The sequence below is a fragment of the Atractosteus spatula genome, chromosome 2, assembly GCF_055471065.1.
Source record: "Atractosteus spatula isolate fAtrSpa1 chromosome 2, fAtrSpa1.hap1, whole genome shotgun sequence".
Classification (NCBI taxonomy): Eukaryota; Metazoa; Chordata; class Actinopteri; order Semionotiformes; family Lepisosteidae; genus Atractosteus; species Atractosteus spatula.
The window spans coordinates 46,213,984-46,239,935 of NC_142707.1; the positions used below are offsets into that span (position 1 = coordinate 46,213,984).

Sequence of the window (25,952 nt, forward strand, 5' to 3'; positions counted from 1 at the left end):
AATGTTGATTGGGAATCACTATTTTCACAAACTTCAAAGGAGTCTATCAAAACAAAGCCTGGTTATGCACACTTTAAAAAGTGGATTTTATCACAATTTGCTGAACAAAAAGCAATTCTACTGAGATTAATACAGAATGAGCAGTACATTGTGTTCAGTTTAATTTGAATACCTCAGGCAGGGTTTCCCCAAACTTGTCCCTGCATTTTGTTTCCACTGAATTCTTAATAATTAATAATAATTGCTTACACTTATATAGCACTTTTCTGGACACTCCACTCAAAGCGCTTTACCCCTCCACCACCACCAATGTGCAGCATCCACCTGGATGATGCAACGGCAGCCATAGTGCGCCAGAACGCTCACCACACATCAGCTATTAGTGGGGAGGAGAGCAAAGTAATGAAGCCAATTCATAGATGAGGATTATTAGGAGGCCATGATTGGTAAGGGCCAATGGGAAATTTGGCCAGGACGCCGGGGTTACACCCCTACTCTTTTCGAGAAACACCCCGGGATTTTTCATGACCACAGAGAGTCAGGACCTCGGTTTTACGTCTCATCCGAAGGACGGCGCCTGTTTACAGTATAGTGTCCCCGTCACTATACTGGGGCATTAGGACCCACACAGACCGCAGGGTGAGCGCCCCCTGCTGGCCCCACTAACACCTCTTCCAGCAGCAATCTTAGTTTTTCCCAGGAGGTCTCCCATCCAGGTACTGAACAGGCTCACACCTGCTTAGCTTCAGCGGGTTGCCAGTTGTGAGTTGCAGAGTGATATGGCTGCTGGCTTAAAGTGGTCCATTTATTTCACATGATTTAATGATTTTCTACACTCAGGGCTTTGTTTAGGAAAAGCTAAATACACTTTTATGGGTGTTAGTCCCAAGAAATAGAGCAAGAGGATCTACTTCAAACAGATTTAAAATCATTGCTCTCCTATTGCTTTCTAAAGAGCTCTGAATTTATCACCAATTACAGATGTACAGAAACACCTAGGAATGACTTTGTGGCAATTGTTCATTACTTAAGACTTCAAGATGTATACACTCATGGGTTAAATGCTTACTGATCATTTTAAAAAAACATTCATGAACGCAAGGGATTCTTTATAGTTTCTAACCCCATCCAACTATTTAAGTGAAACTTTTTCTGTTTAGTTTTAATTAAGGGTTCAAACAGCGTAAGGAGCTACTTTAGAAAAAAAAGCACAATTCACAAAGGTTATTTCAGTTTCGGTAAACAATGACCCAAGACACTGTTGTAGTTTTTCTCCCCTTAAAATTTTTTCCCTAAACATTCAAGTTGGATCCAGTGCAGATAGCAACTATAGCCTTAAATTTGGAATGGAAAGAGCAACAGGAAAACTTTAGGCTTAGAGAGTAGTGCTTCACAAATCAGTAGTACTAGAACAAAGTTGGTAAAAAACATACTTTCTTTTCCAGAACATAGAAATCCTGGTCATCTCACTGCTGTAACACCTGAAAACAGAAATGCTGCTGTGCTCCAAGTTGAAAAGGCTAAAATACTAATCATTTGTAAGCATAGGAATAAAAGTTATAATGGCACTAGACACATTGGCATGCAGAAAACATTTGAAAAAGGGTATGTCAGTTGCTGTTGCAACAATTAAATAATGCTAACATTCTTTCTGATGTACTTACAGCTCAATACATTTTTGAAAATACCTTTTTTCTGCCAAGGTCGGATTTATGAATGAAAGGGGAAGCAAGGTATACAGCAGCAGACAGGCTTGCTTTCAGCAACCGAATAGCAATACACTACAGCTTTCTACAATTCAGCACTTAACTGTGCTGAACTTAACCCTTTGAGCATATATTTTAGAAATATCAGAATTTTCCTTTTAGCCATAATCATTTCACTTTCTGCTCCTATATTGGCCACAATTTCCTCCTCTTTTGTACTTTTCTTTCAGCTTTTTTCCAACCCAGAATTGACTTTCCTGTTGCAAGGACCTCTATAAAACTGATAATTGAAAAAGACCAGCAGCACTACACAGCAGCAGGTCACTCTGACCCTAGTTCTTTGTATACTCGACTACAGATTGTCTGAAGGCCACAGCTATCATTTTGGGTCTGAACAGTCACGTTTAAGCTGAGGTAGCAGTGTAGGCTCTAACCACATTTTACCTGTCCTTTGACTCAAGTCTTTCAGCACGACTCATGAACTTCAGCTAATCCAAGTGAAGCTTTTCTACAGTGCTGTACAAGCAGCACTGACCTAAGACAGGAAACAGAGTTTGAAGATGCTTGGAACTTTTAAGAGATTAAAATTACCAAAGAATCACTAGTAGTAAAACATTCAGAATATTTTACATTCTTAGCTCATTTCAAATAAAAATGTTGTAAGAAGAAACAGAAAAAAGGAAGATGAATACCAACAATACCTGAGCTGACACAGGTGTGTTCCACATTTCTAAGTGTGTATGAGGGATATTCTTGGCTTTCCAGCAGTGGGAGTAAAAAATAGCAACGCAGATTCCTCAGTCGATTATAAAGTGCAATGTTTGGCAATTAGTTAGACTAGATGGATAAAAACATAAAAATAGGTCAGCTTTTTACCTGCAGTCATTATATAAAATGTCCTACTGGTCTTGCATTCTTAGTAACTACATATAAATGCAAAATCAAATAGCCCAGGCAGTATGCACAAATATGTCAGGGTGATGTTAATCCAGAATGTGAACCCTCTTATTCAGTTTTCCTAGTGCACTCATTCAGATCACACAGAAATAAGCAGCTCTTGAATCTAGGCTGACTGTTGAGCGTAAACTTAACGGATAAGAAATCTGGAAAGGCTGAGGAAGGATCATGATCATATCAGTACCATTTTGCCATCACTTTCGATGTTAAGTTTCAGATGTTTTTCAGCATTGGCACAATGTTGGGGGATATGTGTGCCTATAACGTATCTCGCTTGCGTTGAGTAGCGCAGATTCATATGTATTCCAGTCTTCTCCGTTTTCTTCATAATGCTCACTTGGAATAATTTTTCACTGCACATGAGGAACATTTGGGAAGATAACCTGCTACAGAAAGCTCAAATGAAGATAATTGGCTGAAGGCATATTGTTTGCAGAACAGAAATGTAAAAAAAAAGTCCATAGAGGAAAAGTAGAAAGCAGGCTGATCATGCAAAGGCTTTTACTTGATTTTTAAACCTTCTCATGATAAATTTATTCAAGATCTGGAGGCACATTTGGTTTGTTACATCTATTGTGTTCCATTATATCTACTGGCTAATATTCTATTACTAATTAGTAATATAAATATAATAAATAGTCCTCATCTGACGTACCAACATGAGACAATCCCCCTTGCACAATGTCACTGCCTATAACAAGTGACAGACTTTAAAAATGTGTCTTCACATTTCACAGGGGTTAGGATCCCTGCTGTGGCAGGTGAGTTTCGCATTTTCTAAGTGAACAGACGAGAAGTGTCAGTTTAATGAAGGGAAAAAAGGAACCATACAACCCGCAACAATGGCAAAATCATAAAAGGTGGTAAGATATTTCAATAGTCAGAGGCTTCACCGTGCCTGTATAGTAGGATGCGGTCCACGATGAATTCCACTCAGAATGATCTAGCTGACCTTAAGTCGCCTCTGAATTTTAATGCAACTCAATTTCTCGCTTTTCCTGATCTGTGGTATAGTAGGGCTGACACTCAGGAAATTGTCACACTTCAGTGGTGGGTCATTCGGATATCTCCCTATATATAAAGCACTCTGGTAATCCTTTGGCATTAAAATGTAATTATATGAAGGAAGTATTTTTTTTTATTCCTAGATGTATAGCAAAGCTTTAGAAAAGGAACCTACTGAAGACAAAACTGCATTGAAATATAACTGAATTGATCTCCACCTGAACTCATTATCAAACTAAACAAAATACCGTCATCAGTACCAGCACTGCAAAAACCCGTATAACCAGTCAGCAGCTCACTGAAAAGCTGATAAAAAAATATGCACCTCCATGCATCATTTTACAAACCTTTTTTGGAGATAACTTTTTTAAAATTATAAAAAGTGCAGAAAACCAGAAACTACTCCATTCAATCTGCAGGTAATACGGTAAGAAAATGTGGGGTACATTTGGGGTCACTGGTGTTGATGTGTTAACATTGCTTGCAACAGGGTAGACGTTTGATGGAATGTCCCAGGTTAATTGTTTAGATTTACACTACGTGTCCTTGATCAATCAGTGATGTAAGAAGTTATACAGTAACATCTTAAAACTATTCATATTCTAATATTATCAAAGCAGCTATCTACCATACACAATAAAAGAGCACAATATTAACCACATCTGTGGGAGGAAAGCAAAGAACCAAGAAGAAACCCACACAAACAGCACCCCAGTAAATTGAGCCCAGGGTCCCAGTGCTGCTTGGCAGCAATGATAACCACTGCATCTAGTGCCACCATTAAAAATATCAAATCGGTCTTTATTATATATATATAGTGGAATAGCATCCCCAAAACACTTCCAAGGGGGTATGAAAATGTAGTTTTAATATATTTGCTAAACCACAGAAAAATAAAGATACATTAAAATCTGAGAATGATCATACTAAACTACATTAAAATGAAACTGCCCAATAACGGTTAATAATTAAGCAGGTTATTAATTTGTACTACGTCAGTAAGTTGGCTGTTTTTGTGTTTGCAATTGTAGACTGTAACAGAAATTAGGTTCATTCATGGCTCTCATCTTCTGTTCTAGTAACTTTAAAGATACTTCAACACGTACACAAGTAAATTGTTCGGAGAATACTAGGAACAACTAGGTGAGCTTGTATGTGAAGGTTAAATCAGATTCTGGCTATCCCACCTCACAGAATGTAACAAATCACCTGCATAGGAGAACAGAGCAAAACCCCCGTCTTTAGAAACTGCAGACTGAATGGTAACCTATAAAGCTTTCTGCTCCGCCAGAGCAGGGTTGGAGATGCATGGGGAAGATCAATTACTATATAAATGATAAATTCAGCACAGATTCGGTTAAATCTTGTAAATGCCTCACTCTTGGCATTGTGCTAGTATCCTCCTTATAACAGCACTTAACGTCTTCGGTACAGAGGGCATGTTTTTGGATTTTCCCCTTCTTTTCCTCAACACGAACCTTAACAATAAGAGGATACTATTTCCATTCAGTCACCTAAATCAAGCCTGAAGGAAGAAATGTAAGCAAGAAGAAGGGATATGTAATCTGCAGAACTCCATCTTAACTCGAGAAGAAACTTAATCCTTTAGACATCTCATGACTGTTGACAGTGCCAAGAGGCAAACCCACACAATCGCTTCTGACAGCTCGCTAAAAAACATCACGTCATCTAGGGTTTCTCACAGGCGGCTTGAGGAGCTGCTCTTTTGACAGCTCCTTGCTATTTCTGTTCAAAACCAAATGGTGCTTCTATACGGGGGGGGGTGCACACTACTACATGACAAGGAAGGAGGGTTTGTCATCCTTCTTCCCCTATTTTAAAAGGGGTTTAATTCAGAATATTTAATGTGGGGTTAAACTACTGGTCATACAAAGAAACAAAAAGGAATACTACAGGAAGATAACCTGCCAAATCTACTTTTTAAATCAGAAAAGGTGTGACCTCACTAATAAAAGAATGGCATCATCGCCAGTCTCATTACTCTCTTACCACTCAACACTACACAACTCCATCTCCAGTGCCTCAATCTCATGGCCCAGACTGCCATCACTCACAACCTCTGGCCCCAGGATGTGCACTTGCAGTTGCTGGTGCGCCTCTCTCATGCCCAGCGACCTTCACATCCACTCAAAGCTTCCACCTTCGCACCCAGACCTCACAGTCTCGCCGGTTCTCCATGTCCGGTATTCAAGGCAAGCTGCCAAATTGAGCCGATTATTCATCTATATAAATAATGTGACGCCATGCTGGGTTGTGTGGTTAGGGATCTTAAGTAAGCAGAAACACACCAGTCATCAGACCAAAGTGCAAAATGTAAATCAATTAGCCGCACTTCTAAATCCTCAACACTCATCCACTGAAATGCTGAAAAATCCACGTCACTGGTTTAAAAGTGTTGGAAATCCTGAAATCTAACAGGAAACCGATGCCAGTTGCCGAATGTACACTGAAAACTCAACAACACGGACTGTGGAATCTTTCAAAAAAGACCCATAACATTTTGATCCACACCCTGCAGATGGAGGTTGAGTTCATTCATGTGCATAGTAACGCCGACTAGAAATGTTAGTTTTGCAACCCATTTTTCATCCTGCAGCTTGGGATAGCTGTGCCCATGGTCATTATGCTGAACAAATCTGTATTCATCTCTTCAAAAAGGCTGAAATGAGCGAACATTAACTTTGCTTTCTTACCAGCCGCCATTTTACCCAAAATGTTTGATTCTACACTTAAATGTGAAAAATGTCATTAGTGGCATGGAATGTGAGCTTGCCTGATAAAACAATACGCTAACCCCACTAAAAATAATGGAGTAAACGAACCAAGTCAATCTTTTTCCTGTGCCAAAGAGCTTTCATAGAGTAGCATGTTGTAGATAATTACAGACTACTCAACCAGTTTTAATCTTAATTTTGAACTTAATTTCTTAATTGCTTTTATTGCACATGCTACTTTCATTGTGCCTGGTGTTAATCCCTTGGTGTGCCAGTGATGTCACAGGTCGCCAATTCCTGCTCTAAAACTTAAAGTCACTTTTAATCTTGAGCTTCACTGGCTTCAGTTTAGCTTGTCTGCTCCTTAATCAACACAGCAGAAGTCTTGTTGTTCCCGTTTTATAGCACCTGGAGTAGGTTTACTTACCGTTAGAATATCCGTTTCTAAAAGGTTACCTGGAGATCAAGATGTTTTGCTTTAATCTCTATAGTATTAAATTGATTTAAAAATGTATGCTTTTTTCAATCTATGGTAATCTGTGACAATCATATTACAAAAAAAGTTCAGCACAAACTATTCTACAAACATTGAAAGAAAAAAAACCTACTGCACTTGGCATACAGTATTTTGAACAAATAAATCTAAATTGCAGAAGCACCCCACATTAAGCTTTCAATTAATAGGTTAAATTTCTGATGAAACTGGCAATTTCACACTTAATTGGAAGAAAATCTGTTCAGGTTAAAAACATTTCTAACTGCATGCAGTAGCTTTTCCCTTAACAATGCACTTTGGGTGATCTCAGTGCTAAACACTTAAGTGTAATTGCAAAGCACTCCAGAAAGTTATGGGAATCACAGAATCATGGCTAAAATGAAAATGACTGAGAAGAATACAACATTATTGGATACACTCAACGCCAGAGAGACAGGAAAGACAGAAGAGAGGAGAAGATATACTGTAAGATTACACAGGAAAGAGCATTCAGGCACAGGAGCTAGACTTAGAGAAATCAAAAGTCTGAATCTATGTGGGTCAGACTTATCAAAAATTTTCTAAAGGTATAATGTTAGGTTATACCAGTATACAACTAAATGCAGATTTGGATTATACGAAAATTAGAATTTCGGTGCAATAGAAGAGGTTTTCATGTAAGAAACTTTTCCAACAGACTGGGAAATATATGAAGGAAAGTCCGCAGCAAAAATAGAAATGGTAGATATGGTTAATACAGGCACATTTACCCAGTATGTCAGAGCACAGAAAACATTCTAACAGTCCAGAAACCGAGCCCAAATCAAAAGTTTATTTCAGGAAAGCAGACACTGATGGAATGAGAGAGCATGAGTAAAGAAAAAGGGGACAGAACAGCGAATTGTTTAGAGAAGAGATGGCAACAGTTTGAAATAGAATCCGGTTTAAACATAAAAGAGTTATCCCAAGAGCGGGCAAATCAAAAACTAAAAAAAATTCTTAAATGGTTTAGCAAATCAATTAGAACAAATAAGGAACAGGAAAGCACTTTATAAAATAATTAAAAACAGGATCCACTAAAAGAAAATCTGTACAATTAATTGCTAACATGATATCATTGTAAAAGATTGGAGAGAGAGAGAGAAAAAAATACTAGAATGGAGGCTAAAATAAAAAAAACTCTTCAGTACTATGACAGCAAAAGAACTGCAAAGGAAGTAAAATGTATTGGAGACAATAACGGAAAACATCTAGACAATGCAAGGGAAATGGTTCATACACCAAATAAATGTTTTACTTAGGTATTCATTGAAAAGTCAAAAACAAAGGAAAACGTCTAGCGTATATTTAGTCGCATTAACATGAAGAGACACACGTTTCGGGTACTAGAAGCACTCAAGACTAATAAATCAGGGAGCACTGAAACACTTGTATATGCTGGAGAGCAAGGTACTATAATCTGACCTTGATGTCATTATCCATACTGTATACGATTCTTTCTATACTGTCAAGAATGAAAAGAAATGTCTTCTAAATTAAAATTTCTCAAGATTCAAAAATACTTTCCCCGCCACTTACCTGCAAGTGCCCAATTACTACAGCTAGAAGGATACTGAAACTACAAATTTTAAACTTTAGGCAACTCTAGCTCACATGAAATGTAATACATTGATACTATGTGGTAGCATTGTTTTTCTCATTTGTTTTTTTTTTGACAGGGAACACTTACTTTCTATTAGCAATAGGGGGACAAAAATAAATACCATTGTTTTTTCAGCTGCTGCTGCTGCTTCACTGAATATAAAAAAAAAACAAATTCACTTATTCTATTGTGAATATTCTCTGATGCACTAAGCAATCAACTACATAAGGCTCTGAATCTAAGCAGGAACCCTGCTGGTCCAATATTTTAATAATTCTACCTTGACTGCAAGGAATAACTAGGCGCATAACAGGCAAGATTTTCAAAAATTATCAAAAGAAAGTGTTGATTTACCTGCCACCTGTAGGCCAAAGTAAAAAATGCTTCAATTGAAAAAACAAAAGGAATTCTTTAGATCATGTCTTCCAATTTATTTTCCTAATTAAATGTAAAACTAATTGTCACTTTTCATTCAGCTGCATAATTACAATAACCTGATTCTGACAGGAAAATTAGTGTATAGCACATTTTCCAATCATTTCTAACTTCAGTACTTCACCTCTGTATCCAACTGCTTCAAAACAGGGGCAAATAAGGTTACCACCAATTAATGAAATAAATGCCTCTTTTATAAACTCTGTAGGTAGGCATGATTGTTGACATATGCAGCACACTGCTTTTAAACACTGAAGCTTATGTAGAACAATAGTCATATTCAAGATAATTAGTAAACAGTGCCAGGCCCACATTTAGTAAATGTGAAAAGCACAATAATAACCTCACATAGGTTCTGGATTCACAGAAAACTCAGTGATCTATGCTCTCTTGTTTCTGAAGGGTTTCTTTGTATAGAAAGGGGGCACAGAACCCCTCTTCTCTCGCCCGGTTTAAACAAAGGGCTGCCACACCTTTGAAACCAGACACTTAACATCATTCCTATGGGAATTCATATAATCCTCATCTTTCTTTCAGTATATATCCCATTTCCAAAAGATGTGCATTCACTACCTGCCTGAAGCAACGGTTTGACATTAACAACTAGGCTACACGACGATTTTCATTTATAATATTCTCACGTTTGCATTTTTTAAAAAATGTACTGTCAGATACACCCCCTAAGACAGCTCCATTGTACCGCGTCAGATGCCAAGATTTTAAGGCAGACAGAAAAACTATCATTACGTTCTACTATCTGAGTCTGCAGAGCGCTGGTGTCCCTGTTCAAACACATTCATTATTATGGCTTAAGTGAAAGCAGGTGCACTGACTGAGCACAGGGCCTTAGTGTGTCTCGACTGACTGGATCAATAGGTTGTAATTCTGAATCTGTGCCCTGCCTGCACAGAGAGAAAATAGTCATGAAAAGACAGGGAATCAGAAAGCAGATCTTTTTGGTACACTACTAAGCCTAAGGGTAGGCGGACGTGGGGACATAAGGAGTATTCGTCATAGATGTGCTATCGCTACCAGTACAGAGGCTGTATTATACGCAGCATTTAACAGCATTAAAAGAGAGAACAATGGTAGGACTGTGTTAGGTCAAAGAGAAAGAGGATTAAGCATTTAATGTGTCATCAAACAATAATTAGCCAATGCTTTGAGCAGAATTATTACTTTCAGTTTCTAACAAAAAATTCTTGAAGTAAAAATACTTTCTACAATATAGCTTGGGAAAGGATCGTTACAGGGGGTATAAAAGGTCTACACACTGTTATCGAAATTGTGGGGTTTTGTGATGTAAAGTCAGAAATCAAGATAAATCATGCCAGATAGTTTTCCATCTTTAGTGTGACCTTGCAACCAACAAAATTTTAGGAAAACAAATAGATAATTATTAGGAAAAATAATTGAAATTAAACAACCTACAACACCCTGGTGGCATAAGTGTGCACACCTTTTTATAGGGGGCTGAAGCTGTGTTCAGAGTTAACCAATCACATTCACAATCATGTCCAAAGGTAAGTAGCATACACCTGCCATCAATGAAAGGGATTCTGATTAACCCCAAATAAAAATCAGGTGTTCCTGTAGGATTTCCTTGGAATATTCATAGTTGCATCCTACTGGGATAGCCATGGTCCACAAAGAGCTGACAAAACATCTATGGGATCTTATTGTTGAAAGGTACTGATCAGGAGAGGAGTATAAAAGAATATCAAACTGTGAAGACTCATCAATCAGTGGAGAAAATGGGGCACCACAGGGGCATTGCCAAGATCAGGACAACCCTCCAAAGTTGATGACAGGACAAGGAGAAAACATATCAGAGAGGCTACCAAGAGGCCTACAGCAACATTGAATGAGCTGCATGAATTACTAGCAGGTACTGGTCACTCCTCGCATGTGACACAGTCTCCAGTATTCTGCACATGTCTGGGCTATGGAGTAGGGTGGCAAGACGGAAGCCATTTCTCACAAAAAAGAACATCCAAGCCCGTCTTAATTTTGCAAAACAATACATTCCAGTCACCCAAAACCATGTGGGAAAATGTCTTATGGTCTGATGAGACAAAGGTTGAACTTTTTGGCTTTAAATTCTAAAAGATATGTTTGGCGCAAAGACAACACAGCTCATCATCCAAAGAACACCGTACCTACTGTGAAGCATGGTGGTGGAAGCATCGTGCTTTGGGGCTGCTTCTCTTCAGCTGGGACAAGGGCTCTAGTCAAGATAGATGGGATAATGACGAGCTTCAGATATCAAGATATTTTGGCACAAAACCTGCTGGCCTCTGTCAGAAAGCTGAAGACAAGAGGAATTTCACCTTCCAACATAACGATCCAAAGCACACATCCAAGTCAACCAAGGAATGGCTTCAGAAAAGGAAGATCAAAGTCTTGGAATGACCCAGTCAGAGCCCAGACCTCAATCCCATAGAAAACCTGTGGAATGACCTAAAGAGGGCTGTGGCAGTGGCATCCTCTGGCAATTTGAAGGAGCTTGAACTTTTTTGCAAGGAAGAGTGGGATAAAATTGCAAAGTCCAGGTGTGCAAAGTTGATAGAGACTTATTCACAAAAACTTACTGTTGTAATAAATGCAAAAGGTGCTTCCACAAAGTATTAGTTGGTGGGGGGAGGAGGGGATGTGCACACCTATGCAGCCAGGGTGTTGTAGGTTTTTTAATTTCAATTATTTTTCCTATTAATTATCTGTTTGTTTTTCTCTTGAATTGTGTTGGTTGCAAGGTTGCATTGAAAATGAAAAATATCTGACATGATTTGATTTCTGGCTTCATATCACAAAAAACCTGCAATTTCAATAAGGGTGTGTATGCTCTCCAACCACATAGGAAAAAACAGCTATAAGATAGGAGCAGTACTTTATGGAGGGCATACTGTACAAGTTAACCAATACGATTTCAAAATGAAACCTTCAGTTTCAAGTGGGTTTCTAAAATACCCCCTTTCCCTTTGGCGAAGAAATGTATCAAGATTTTTCTTGAGGGAAAAAAAAACACCCATCACCAAAAAAAGACTGAGCCAAAAATTTACAGACCTTTGAAACCAGACATCCAAAAGCATTTGTTTTTGTATCCCTACTGCTATTTTCTGCCCTACATATCTTGGAAAATAGTAAAGTTTAAACATTTTGGACACAGGGACAGCGGTGGGCTGCAATATGGAAAAAAAAATCGGCGGGATGGGGCTGAGAGGCTGCGAAGAGACTTTCAAATTTCCCATGCCGGTGGAAATTCAGATCTTTGCACAAGCAAGCAGGCATCATCCTACCCACCGTAATACAAAACACTTATGCAAGTGCAGAAAGATTTGCCACGTCACGCAAGGCTTCGTCCCCCCTTTCTTGAGAGTCAGGCAGGAAGCTCTTCTTCTTGCTGTGTAGAGACCTGGGTTCGCAGCCCGGGTCAGCGGGCCGCGCTCTACCAGGTGACCGGCCGCGTCACCGCTCTGCGGTAGCGTCACTCAGTCCTTTGCCGCCTTAAATCCTGGTGTTGGCCTGGAATATATTTTCTTCCAGAACCAACCCGTTTCATCAGTGTTGAAGACTCGTTCAGGCCTATATCCCTTCTCATCGATGAGCTCCTTCGGCTGCTCGGGAAACGACTCTGCGGCCTCCTGATCAGCCACCGCCGCCGCCGCCCCCGTGTCAACTTGGAGTCACGGAGAGAACAGCGCTTCTTAAATTCTCTTTCATTGTGAGAAATGTGAAATGACATTTATTTGGAAGTGGAGAGGGAAAATAATCGACTAAATAGGTGTATCGGCATCCAATGGGGGAAAAAATAAATAAGGAGTTATTTTAAGCCCCAGGGTTATTCGCAATTTTGGCTTCCACAAGATTTTTTAAACACCTAACTCTCATGAATGTTGAGACCTTACTCTACCAGTACTACTTCTGTTTCTTGACTTGAGGAAACCATTTAAAAGGAAACCATTCTGTTCATTGTGGAGGAATTAAACGTGGAATGAATACATCTAAAGCAGTGAGATCAAGGACAGCAACAAACTGATATTTCTACAGCAAAATTAAATGTCTATGAAGTCATGAAACACTTGTTAAGGTTTTAAATATTACATAAATAGTGACCTGTTCCGATTCTTTGAAATAGAAAAACAATCTAAAGTATAGAAGTTAACAGAATTGTGAGGAGAAATGCTCTTATTTTACAGAGACATACTTTCTGGAAACAAATCATGATTGTAGAAAGATGAGACTAAAAGCTGAATGTGAAGATGGGGGCTAGTATGCATGTGCCTGGCTTTCTTTTCAGATACAGGTGTAAACTGCAGGCAAGTGTGGACTTTGAGAAATTCTCTCAGATTCCAAGTTTCCTGTTTTCTTGTCAAAAAGCTGAGCAAGTACAATACCAGAATTAAAAGATTTCCGGACAAAGACAAATAAACTGTATAGTACATGGTGTTCAGAACACATACTCCAATACACTTTTGCGGAAACCAGGTGTTAAAAATCAAATGAACTCCGTCAGCCTCCGCCTCTAGATCACACCTTCCTCTAGTACAAAAGGAACAGGTGTTGGTAATGGTACATTCCAACAAATACACTAGGTAATTCAGTTTATATTTGATATTTGTTTGGCGCCAGATTTCCTCTTTAACAAAAGTAATTAAGAGTAGCCAAACCAGAAACTAATTTTGCACATGTCTGCATCTGATTACTTTAAATTATGCATCATGTAAAAATTGAGTTTAAAAGTAGCCTAGTCGCTTACTTATCTCTTACTAATTTACACTCTAAATTAGTTTAACCCAGTGTCCCGCCACTGCCCCTTCTCCCTTTTACTTCAGCAAGAATGCTAATTACTCATCACAAAACCCTACATAAGGAGAGGATACTAAGCAAAGATAAATGGCCTTTGCTTTTCTCACTTAGTCAACTGGTCTTCTGACATACAACCTTTTAAGTGCAAGCTGCCAAGCTATTGGATTCTGGGGAAATAACCTCTAATCAAACGACTTTCAGCTTTCAAATGGACCTGTTGGGAGTGTTACAGAAGGGTAAAGCAAAGCAACATGCCAGACAAGTAATTGAACGGGAATGACACAACATGCACTGAGAAGCATTTTCTCGTCTTTCTCAGTTGTACATGATACTCAGTTGTGTTCTTCGCCTACTGTAATTGCATTGTTACATCTGGGGTGACGTATTAAAGGGGGACTGCAACACTATTTTTACATTTCGGGGTTATGAGGAATCAGCATTGATGAGTGCTTTTCAAACACAATGAAAGAACATGGTAATGTGCAAAACCTCCAATTTACATCACAAAATCGTAATATCGTGTTGTGTATACCTAGACATTAAGTCTGTCATTGTCTGCAATTCAGAACGAGGCAACAAACTGTCCGGTGACATGAACTGGCCCTATTAAATTGTAAACAAGCAGGCTTGTGAATACATCTCTTTTAAACCAATAGAAATATTGTTCTTAGTCATAAAAACATTTAATGCACATCTGAATAACTATAAATAAATAAATAAAATGGATCACTTAAATTTAAGATTTAAAAATAAAAAAAAGGCACAGATATCGCCCTCTCATGGTGTTCTCCTTTCATCAGTTGCTTTTTATAAGCAAAAATTGTCTGTGTTGTATACACACTATGTTCTGAACAACCAAATGGTCAACACTTAAGGCACTGTTTAAAATATTTGTGCGAATTCAAAAAGACAAAAAAGGATTAATGTTGTTAGGAGACCACGTTTCCCACTCGCTTACAGCAACTAGTGAGCAGGAAGGGCCATTTTACATCATAATTCGCAACAGAGCTCTTGCTCCATTGCCCATGGTGAAACCAGTGGTTTGTGACAACTTGGCGACCATATAGTACTTTAACAAAGTTCACGATTTCATTAATAATTTTAAGCTTTTGAAATTTTGCTATTCCTTCAATGAATTTGTTACAAAGATTTCATACCCAGTTTAAGTACAGTTTAAGTATAAGAAGATTATGAGGGTGGCTAATTCAAGAGTTCAACACACTGACAAAGTCAACCCAGTGGAGTTCTTCAGCACAAACGGTGAAACTCAAAACTGAGCACGCAAGTGGAAACTCTGCAGGAGGGTATTTCAAACTGAGAAAAAACAGGATTTTTTTATCAGAGGATTGCAGGAGAATGAACAAGCTACCCAGCCACATTGTCAAAGCCAATACCCTGGTTTCTTTTGAGTAATGGCAGGATGAGATCCTTGGGAACATTAGCTGCTATCAAAAACGCTACGTAGCTCCAACTGCCTCCACTCATTTGCAACCTATATGTTCTTATGCAGTTTTGAAAGCCATATGCAGTAAAATTTTGAATTTACATAGCACATCTTACCAGAAATGCCAGTTTTAATAGTATGACGGTGACTGGGTTATAAACTGTTACTCATGCTGTGGCGCTGGTTGCTCCTCACAACCACAAGATCTCATGAACACATGCTTTCCTGATCAAAAATCAATATTAGTGCATATTATTATTGTATTTCCTATGGCATACAAAAACATCCTCATATTGCTTATTACAAAGAAATGAGCCTCAATGACAATTTACAGTTGTCAATAGTATGTTATATGGACGCAAGTAAAGCAAACTCAATCTGAGAACAGAGCACTGAATCTACCACATTGTACAACAGAGCTCAGTTCTGGAAGTTTCATCCAGCTTTTTGCAGGTTTGAATGTTTTTTGTGCAAGGTCCTGCATTGTGAAATAAATTCATCTTTTTTTTTACTGTATTGCTGCTCGGATACTCCCACCTACGATATAACGTATACAATCTCTTACTGTAATTTACACAACCACCTACAGTAGGCTCTGCGTTTGTTGACAAAATTTGGAAATGTATCATGTAGGCTTATATTCCCTTTACTTTGTACAGTTTAGTATAATTCTAATGGTGAGCTGGTAATCATTTTTATAAAATAAACTCAACCTTGAACCATTTCATAAAAACAGGACTTTATTGTAATTAGACAGATAAAGCAGTTAATCCTTTGGACTGAGCTACCTAAAACTTCAACAGCTGTCATCACTTACAAAATATCAAAATGACTTAAGAAGAATCAGAGAGGGCATTCACAGCAGACAGTATTGCTTCTGGTGAAAAATTAATAAAGTATGAACTTGGAGCCAGGATAGCTCAAAGTTTATGGCCTCCTGTCATGACTTTCCATCACAGAATAAAGAAAAGTATTCAGACCATAAACCTAGATGTCAGCAGCAAAACAAAGAACAGCTGCGATATAAACATAGAATCCAGAACAGTTCCAGTACCATCTAAAAAACAACAAAAAAAATACACTGGATTGCAAAGAAATACTAGTACACAACTGTGCACTCATTTAGGACAGCTTTAAACCACCAAAGATTAAATTCTTGATGAGACTTCAAGTAAACAAAATCCAGAAAGTCTCAAAAAGTGACGTGATGAGGAGGTCATTTGGCCCATCTAGTTAATTTAGTTTACAGTAAATTACCAAAGGATCTCATCCAGGGATCGGTTTCAAGAACTTGGCAGAGTAGACCACCCTGTTAAAAAAACATTTCTGAAACTACCAACAGTGCAAATATGGATCTGGTTCAGCAGATTACCCTTTTAAGATCTGGAGAAAAAGTGTTCTAGGGTACTTCTCACTGCTGCTAATGTACTTGTACAGATCACTTGGCCACCGATGCCTAATGTTGAGTGACGTAATGTGGAGTCCCTTCATTTTCCGTTATCACTTAAACTCAACGAGAGTGTGGCGAGCAGGTGCCAGATCACGCAGGCACAGGGCACAAAGTAGGACTGTGTCTTGGAAGGACGGGGCACACAAGTGCCGGAGAAACCGGACATGGACAAGGAAAAGTAGGTCAGGTGAGTAGCTGCGTCAGCATGCGTAGGCTGCAAGGAACAAGTAATAGGTTTATTCCATGCTGAAAAGAGAAGAAAGAAAACACAACAGCCTTCTTCAGGTGTGAGCAAGTGTGGAGCCCTCACACCTGAAGAAGGCTGTTGTGTTTTCTTTCTTCTCTTTTCAGCATGGAAAAAACCTATTACTCGTTCCATGGACAAGGATAAACTTGCTGACGCCACTGTGAGGCACTTGCACAAATTACCACCATTGCTAGGTGGACCAATGCGGACAAAAAAAAACATATATATAGTGGTTTATTCAAATTGTTGTAGTGTACCACAGTGCAAGGAAAAAAAAAAACAGTCAACGCTATGGAACCAGCTATAACAGCCGTTCAACAATGATCCAAGGATGAATCACTGCATACAAAATTACAAATTCTCCTCCACTTAAAATCGAGAAGAATACCTCTCAGCATGCCTGTTCCACACACTTACTGAACAGTAACTCAAAACCAATCATTGAATGTCCTCATAAATGCTTGTTACAATAGACAATCATGTCAGGGGCACAAAATGATTTCTGAGGACTACAGAAATCCCCTGCACCTGCTGGACTTTCTCACTGTGCACTTCCCCACAGTGACTGGCTTTTGTAAAAAAAACTCCTCAAGAAGTCGGCTTCCCCACAGCCGACTTTACTTCTTGAGGAGGCTCAGGTCCTTCAATGTATGTAGTAAGATGCTACATATGTTCTATCAGTCGGTGGTAGCGAGCGCCATTTTCTACGCAGTGGTATGCTGGGGCCCTGGGATTAGAGCAGTGGATTCTAAAAGGCTGAACAAGCTCATCAGGAGAGCAAGCTCTGTCATTGGGTCTGACCTGGACCCCTTGGAGATAGTGGCTGAGAGGAGAATGGTGTCCAAACTAGAGGCCATCATGAACAACATCTCCCATCCCCTCTATGACAGGCTTGTAGAAATGAAGAGCACGTTCAGCAATAGAATGATTTATCCACGGTGCGACAGGGAGCGCTACAGGAGGTCATTCTTGCCTTCTGCCATAAGACTGTACAACGCATCCACCTTGCGTCTGAGCAGAGGCAACATTGATAGTGACCTGTTTCTGGACTAAACACATCTACTGCTACATCTGCTATCTTTCTTTTCGCATTCACAACCGTTTTTTGTGCAATATATGCCAGGGACCCATGCAATACATTTATATTTATATTACATCTATATTCATATGTGCAATACGATTTTTCTGCATACTGTTCTGTTCTAGTTTGTTCTTTGTGTGTCCTGGACTGTAACTCTTTCAGTGCACCCCTCACTGTACTGATTGTATTGTATGTATTGTACTATTATTATTATTGTATCATTCGTTACACTGTGGCTGTGTTGTCTGTGTAAAGCTGCTGTTGCACTGCAATTTCCCTCACGGGATCAATAAAGTATCTATCTATCTTTTGTACTACACACGTACAACACATTTCACAGCATCTTTGAACAAAATATTGATCAAACCCATTCCAAATAACAGTGGGAGTACAATGCATAATCGGTCTTGGGTTTATATTATCTTTAACATCCTTTGCTTTCATGGCTGGTATGTCACTTGTCCTTCCCAAAAGCCTATCTGCCATCTGAACATACTTCCTTTGTTTGCAAGGATAGTGAGGCATCTTGCTCGTCATGCTGCGAGATAAAAAGGACACACTTCTATATTTCGTTTATGCGATGCGAGATAGCGATTTAAAACTCCAGGCACATGAGTAATAATATTGTGACACACCCATGGGTGGCTTGCCATAAAATTATACTTAAATAGGGAGAAGAAAACAGACTCACACTGTGGTAAGGTAAAAAGAACCAGTGCTCTTTATTCTACAGTTCAAGGGAAAAAAAAACCCTCAAACGACCATACGTGGCATTCAGTGTGGGAATAACACAAACCCACAAAACAATAGTCCAGCTCTTATTTAAGCTCTAACTCAACTTCTTCTGTTCCTTTCCTGTACATCCGGGGAACGGACCCATTCATTAGATCCAAAACAAGTCTCTCTCCTTGACCAAATCTCTCTCAGAGATTCTTTCAAAAACAAACACTTCCAACTCAAATTTCACACTTTGAAGAAGGCTCAACAGCTAAAATGCTGCATTTCTTACTTCTCCTTTTCAGAACATCATTAACCCTGACTGCAAAAGAACAGGCAAAAGCACCCCGGTGCAGCTCCCCAACAACTTCAGACTCAAAATCATGACTCATAAGTCCCAGGCTTCACTATCACATGGCTGGTTGCTTTCCATTCTCTGTGGCGCAGGTGCACAGCAGAGGATCTGCTGTCTGAAAGGAGAGCACTGACCACAGGCATACTGACCACTGGAAGCCTCCGATTCCCATTTTTTTAAATCATCATCTGACCAATTGTCTTAATCCAACTGGTCAGGTGACTATGGGCAGCAGGTCATTACCCACTGCTTTCTGGGGAACGTAGTTCAGACAAGAGCTGCCATCTTATCGCTTGATAAACAACTACACCCTCAAGAATATCCAGCCTCCACGTTTTATTCTGAAAAAAAGGACTATGTCATTCTCTAAAAATGTTTTCACACGCTACATTATAGGGAGCTTTTTACTCACCATAATAGCACTGAATCGTCTACTGGCTGACATTTAAATTTAACCATGAAATTAGCGTTTGCCTCATTCAATAAGGCATTGCAAAGGCTATGGCTCAGAAATAGCTGCCAAATGTCTTGGTATGTTGCAAGAAAAGTTATGTTTGTCTTTATCTCTAACCTATTTTGATGGATACCAGCCCATATTTAAAAAATGACCACACACAAATAGACATTTGAGTAATTACGCATCTATTCCATATGTTAGTGTGCAATAATTCACCAATTTAAATAGAAAAAGGAGACTGGGGTTGATGCTGTGATGGAGTTATCTACTCCATTCACTTCCATGTGCTAAATATTAAACGAAAAATGGTCAACAAATTATTTTGGACCACGTTTAATGGGGGAGACTGGCCTCCAGCGGCATCCTGTCATTCTTGGTTTCAGATGTCCCTTCTGGAGACTGACAGACCTGGCAGCTGCAGCCACCTTGTCTTCACAAGAATCACTAGAATGTTGTAGGAATCCTACCCTGATCCCTGTGCACTTCAAACCAGACAACACCGAGACCTACACTGTACCCAACACATCTGTGTGTAACCCAACAAATAGCAAATCCACCGAGTACTCTTTCCCCACTTAATGAATATTTATAAAAAGGATGCTTCAAAAATCGTTCAGTAGTTGCAGTGGGGTGTATAGTACCTGATCACATCTGTAGCACAACCACCATAGAACAGTTACAGCACTGACGGGTTTGGAGACAACCAGATGGAGTCTTCTAACAACCCCCTAAAACAAATTATTGATATATAAACAGACATAAATAATTCCACTGAGTCATAAAATGTCAATGAGTGCTGCCGATAGGCAGATTCTTTAGTATGAAATACCCACTTCAGCACAGTAACAGCAAGTCCGTAACATTCTCTACAGCAGACTTAATCATTTGCTGACGCAGAGACCAGACAAAACTATTACAGCGTGAATGGATATTAACCCCTTGCAAGGCGTCTTTTGACATCCTGACAATCTTCAGGTAAGGCAGAGGACTTTGTGAACACATAGGAAAATTACAATTGCTGATCGAACAAACACACAAGGTTTAAATAAATGCGACCCTTTGATTCGGTAAAATAGGAATACAGGTATCGTCCCTTGACTACGTTGTAACAGAACCCCGTATTTATGTAGGAATGTAATAGATGTTAATGTTAAATCACGTTGCATTATATAAAATACCTGCATAACTGAATACAATACCACTGAAGAAACGATGCAATCTTTACTTTTGACAGGTCAAGATCGTTTTGGTGCCAATGCACCACAAGCCAAATAAGCATCCACGCTAAAAAAACTCCGATGTTCAAGAAATCCTGAAAAATCTTTCACAGAAGTCACACAAGCGATTGTACGTGAACACTAATAACTCAGCATATTTATTAATACTTATCCTTTAGTAAAGGTTGTACTGAAAAGTAGTATATACGAGAACAATTTGAAGAGTTATTCTTGTCAGGCGAGCAGAAAGGTGGATAGATTTTCATTTCCACACCGAATAAAGCCGCCTATTCCATTATTTTACTATCTTTATGACTTAATTGTTAACGGCAACGTTTGCAGTTGTTTTGAACAGTACCTGGCTGCCTAGATAAGATAAAAGAAGTGCGATTACTTCGATCCGACGAAGACAACCGCTCTCGGGTTTCCGATTTGTGCAATCATTGGAAAAAAAACATTCTTTCGCTTCCCAAAAACACAGTTAGGGATGCTTAAAATCACTGCAGTCAATACAGCACAGGATGAGACACTTCACATCATTAAACAATTGTTTTTGTTAACATGCATTTGCACAGATTTTCGATCCTTCAAGGTTCCACGTTATTAATACATTTTAATATTTGTGCTGCACGTTTTTCCCCATTTTAAAAGAAACTGAAATGTTGCAAGCAGGGGCATCACTGGGAGTATTTCTTTATGCTAGCGGCTCACGGCATCTTTAACGAAATTAGATCACACTTGCACGAATTAGAAAAGGTCATTTATTGTCAACCACGATCTTTCGGGTGAATGGACGTTCTTTTAAACGACAGCCCTGATCTTGTGACCTGCAAGAATCGACTGCATGTCTTAAAAGACAAAACGATAACCAATGAAACTTTCAAGAGAGAATGAATATGCAGCTGCCGTTCAAATTACTACGTGTGTTTTCTGCTAGCATTCACAACAAAGAAAACATTTTTCGCCAGCGTTGAAAACTGCCCGCTTGTTAATAATTATTTCATGGTTTTCGCTAATTTATTCAACACCTGTCCCCGGTAGCTTTATTATAATGAGTCGCGCCCAATAATTAATACAGGCAATAAAAAATATCTACCACGCGCTGTGGGCAACAAAAGCAAGTGAGATCTATTATATACAGAAGACTGTAATGTGAATTTGTCCCCCAAACACAAAAAAGAACACATGCACCAAAAACCAAATGGGAACAGTGCATCAGTACACACAATTCGACGTGGAAAAAAAATGCACTACAATGTATTATCCACATGAACCCACTTTTCCGAATGATGAGCAGTAATGAAACCCGCCGTACCTGTGATTCTTGTTACTTTCTCGCCATGTCCGTAATTTTGCAAGCCCAGCTAGCCGCCGCTCCGCGCTCCCGAGTTCCCAGTCCCACTCCACTCTGTTGTCATGCGATAACAATCCTGCCTGGATAACAACGGAGGGGCGACACACAGCCCCCCGGTACCGCAGGGAGCTCACGGGAATGCAACGATATAAAATAACACACATTGCGTTTTTGTCAAACCCTTCGCGGAGAAGTTATTAAAATAGCACCGACGATAAAACGATGTCTACGCAGCTTTAATTCTTTCTGCAAACTTTTGAATATACTTAACATTACAGCAAAGGTAACCCCTCCTCGTTTCCGAGGTGGTACCGACCACTTCTCATTGTTGAAGCTCAATTTTGTGCAACCGAACATAATGAGGACGCAACCGAACAACATTTGGAAGGCGGCCGTGATTCGTCTGTTTTATATAACCGCGCCCACTTCGATAAAGTGTCCAATCCAAAGTAAAAGAGGCAGGTCTAGAGGTCTCAGTCTGCTTTCTTAGTTAAATTACTGCTTGCATAGCTCTGCTCGCAACTAATTAATCCCTTATTTTTTTTCTGCTGTCTCTTAAAGTTGTCCAGTCGAAGGTACAAGCTTCCACTTAGTATCATTAGTATATAAAGCCACAACGAACCCATGTTTGTTTTTTTAACTGTCACCTACTTTCTCAAAAATAATATATATAACGCGTTAGAAATCTAAACTCTTCTTCTAATGAAATGCACACTCGTGCATTTTAAAGTGGGCACAGTCAGATGCAAAGTAAAAACAATGCATATTCTCATGAAATAATGTGCGCAACACTCTTAAATATAGCTTTACTTCGTAAACTGCTTAGTTCATAACCTATATTTAAAAGAATAATACTTTTAAATATTTTATATTTAAAGTAAGATAATTATAGTATAGGTGAAAAATATTATGTGTTGCTTATTTTATTTTTTGCTATTTAAACTGATATTACAAGTTTCTTAGAATGAAACGTACCAGCCAATGGGGCTTAAGAAACTATACATGTCCTTTAAGGTACATACTTCACTACCTTTAAGTGGAAATACTTCACCTCAGTGTTTATTTTTTAAATTATGTTACTGATGTGTGATGTAAACGGAATGTTAAAACTCGCTGACTGTGTTCAATTGTCTTTCGTTGTGTATTTCGCTCCACTCTTAACTGGCAGTGCCTGTATTTCACTAATACGTCTCTGTCAGGACCTGACTGCCGGATATTTACACTGAGTACAAGATGTCGGCGGCGATCTCGTCCCTCGTTTCTTACGGCTCCGATTCTGATTCTGATTCGGAAAAGGAGAGCAAAACGAGCCCCGACCAGAATGACCCTGACGCTACTGTTCACCTCCATCCGTTGGGTCCTGGGAAAACATCGATACAGGTTCTGAATTCGGCCCCGGAGGTCGCAGTCAAGGTGAGGGAAAGGCGGCACGAGTGTCTCTCAGTTGCGGCGTATTGACTCCCCGACTGATGCGGCAAACGGCGGTTGTAGAAAGTTTGGAAAGGGGCAGCAGGTACTGGCATTTGAACAAGTGGCAGCTTTCAGTGCAGTGTTTACCCTTGCGTACTCGTGTGATACAAGCGCACACTGACGATCTTGCCATAGGAGGTTGCGGTGAGGATGGCAGGACCAGGCCTTTAGTCAGATAAGATTATGCTTCAGCGTTTTTCCTAACAGGAGACGTTCACTTAAAAGAGGTTCACTAATAGCTTTTGTTAGAGTCGCAGAATGGAGACTCCGATATGTGATGGGGGCGTGCTTAGCTTAGAGCGGCAATTTTCTGTCCTAGACGTTTACTTTCTTTGTACATGCTGATAATTACAGATACTCGGAGAAGGTTCTTCAGTAACAGTCTTAATTAATGTCATGAGAAACGTCTTTATTATGTTAAAAATTGCTTTTTGGAGAGCTTATTTTCTTTGTGAAGCACTAATACAATATGAATACAGTTCATGCTGTCTCGCACATCTCCGTTAAAATGTTCCTCTTAGCGGATAGAGACGAATATGAATAACTTTGAGCTGTGTTTTTCTTAGGAAGATGTGGAGACGGGATCTCATTTGGATCCTTCCCTCAAGGAGGTCACTTACAACCCTACATATGACACCATGTTTGCACCGGAGGTGAGATCTAATTGAATTTCAAATTAAATTGCAATGAAAGCTCAGAACTGGTGTCCTAACATTGTCCTAGCTGTGGCTGTTTGTGCAAGGTAACAGTATACCAATTTATAATGCCTTAATTTAGGAATTCATTTTGGTTCTACTTTTGCAAGAGGTATCTGAGAAAAAGTCTCTGTGCATCTCTGACAACTTTCCTCCTTTGTTTAAAGACCGTAGATTTCAAACAAAGATGGATTGATTAAAATGCATGGAGTATAATCATGTTATTTTTTTCGAAGATTTATTTTGTTCTGTTTTTAACTGCAGTTTGGTCCGGTGAATCCATTTAAAACCCAGCAGATGTTGGCCCCCAGGAACATGTTGTCTGGCTATGCAGAGCCTGCCCACGTCAACGATTTTATGTTTGAGCAGCAAAGAAGGACTTTCTCCACATTTGGTAAGCTCTGGATGTGACCAGTGGAAATGTGGAACAATGGAAATCACGTCTGTGCTGAATGGTACATCATCTCAACATAAAGTATATAGTACAGTCTGCAGCATTCCATTGTTTATTTTTAGAACCTGCAGAAATTGAAATGAAATGGCAGTTTCTAAGAGGGTTATCCATCCACCCATTTTCTAACGGCTTCATTCGTTCAGGGTCATGTTTGAGCTGGAGCCTATCCCAGCTAGCAACCGGCGCAAAGGAGGATACACCTTGGACAGGAAGCTACTCCATTATAGGGCGCTCACAGACACAAACACACTCACACTGGTACCAGTTTTGCCAGAAACCAGTGATCCTACCAGTATGTCTTTGGACTGTGGGAGGAAACCTACATGAATATGGAAAGTTCAAGCAGTTAGGAGGCCAGGAGTTGAACTCAGGGCCTCAGTGCTGCGAGGCAGCAATGCTAAGCAATGTAACATGGTAACATTGTCCCCCCCCAGTGAATTATATTCTATGTTAAAACAGCACGGGGTAAAACATTATATATTAGAGCAAAATGGGAAAATAAAAAAAATGAACTGCAATTGGTCTTTGCTGCTGCACTTTCAGACTAGAAGCTGGGTGCTGTTTTTTTCTTGTCTCTTTTTCTAAGCAGCCCTACATATAATTGATGTAAAATCCTTCAAGCTGAAATTCTCAAAAATGCGTGAAACTAGAAATCCAATCGTATAATACAAAGTGGCAAATGTTTGCAAACACCAGGCATGCATGCATGAGCTCACATCCAGAAAAACAAATTATTGATCTCCTTTTTTTGTCCTTTTCTTAAAAAACTCTGGTACAATGCTACGCTACTAAAATGGAACTTTGTGATTGTAAGAGAAAAGAGTAATTAGTAATCTGAAATGTAAATTTTTAGCTTACAATTATAGGAAAGATAATTTAATTACTTTTTTTCCTGAGCTGTATTTGGGAGGGCTATTATTTAGCAGTACTGTAGCCTTTGGTAAAGTACATGCATTGTTCCAGTAACAAACCCCAGCTCTGTAACTGCATGTTAGCTGCCTTGAATAAAAGCATTAGCCAAATAAGTTAATAACAGTCATAAAAACCTGGTATGTTATTTACATTTAAGACACGAGTTGCATAGCATAGTTTTTTAAGGGCTACAGCAAGTACTCGATATTGGCTATATCTGACTAAATTTGTGTAGGCAGACATCACATGAAAATAAATGTTTTATATGTATAAGCACACATGTTCCTGAAGTTAATTTTCTTTTCATGCATATAAAGGGGTAAAAAGTTGTTGTTTTT

At 39.2% G+C, this 25,952-nt stretch overlaps 2 protein-coding genes across 4 annotated transcripts in view; one reads left to right on the forward strand and one right to left on the reverse strand.

The window, feature by feature from the left end:
• wasf1 (WASP family member 1) overlaps positions 1-22,161 on the reverse strand; it is a 74,621-nt gene extending 52,460 nt beyond the window's left edge. The window contains exon 1 of one of the 2 annotated variants that reach the window (XM_088933523.1): positions 22,045-22,161. The gene's annotated coding sequence lies outside the window, so the exon portion shown is untranslated. The remainder of the gene's footprint in view (positions 1-22,044) is intronic. The other variant, XM_088933525.1, reaches the window with a different exon arrangement.
• Positions 22,162-23,281: 1,120 nt separating this feature from the next.
• The window catches only part of cdc40 (cell division cycle 40 homolog (S. cerevisiae)), a 43,391-nt gene continuing 40,720 nt past the window's right edge, over positions 23,282-25,952 (forward strand). The window contains exons 1-3 of one of the 2 annotated variants that reach the window (XM_088938254.1): positions 23,282-23,496; positions 24,120-24,206; positions 24,513-24,642. In XM_088938254.1, coding sequence (XP_088794380.1) covers positions 23,317-23,496; positions 24,120-24,206; positions 24,513-24,642 — 397 coding nt within the window. In that variant the 5' untranslated portion in view covers positions 23,282-23,316. The remainder of the gene's footprint in view (positions 23,497-24,119; positions 24,207-24,512; positions 24,643-25,952) is intronic. The other variant, XM_088938263.1, reaches the window with a different exon arrangement.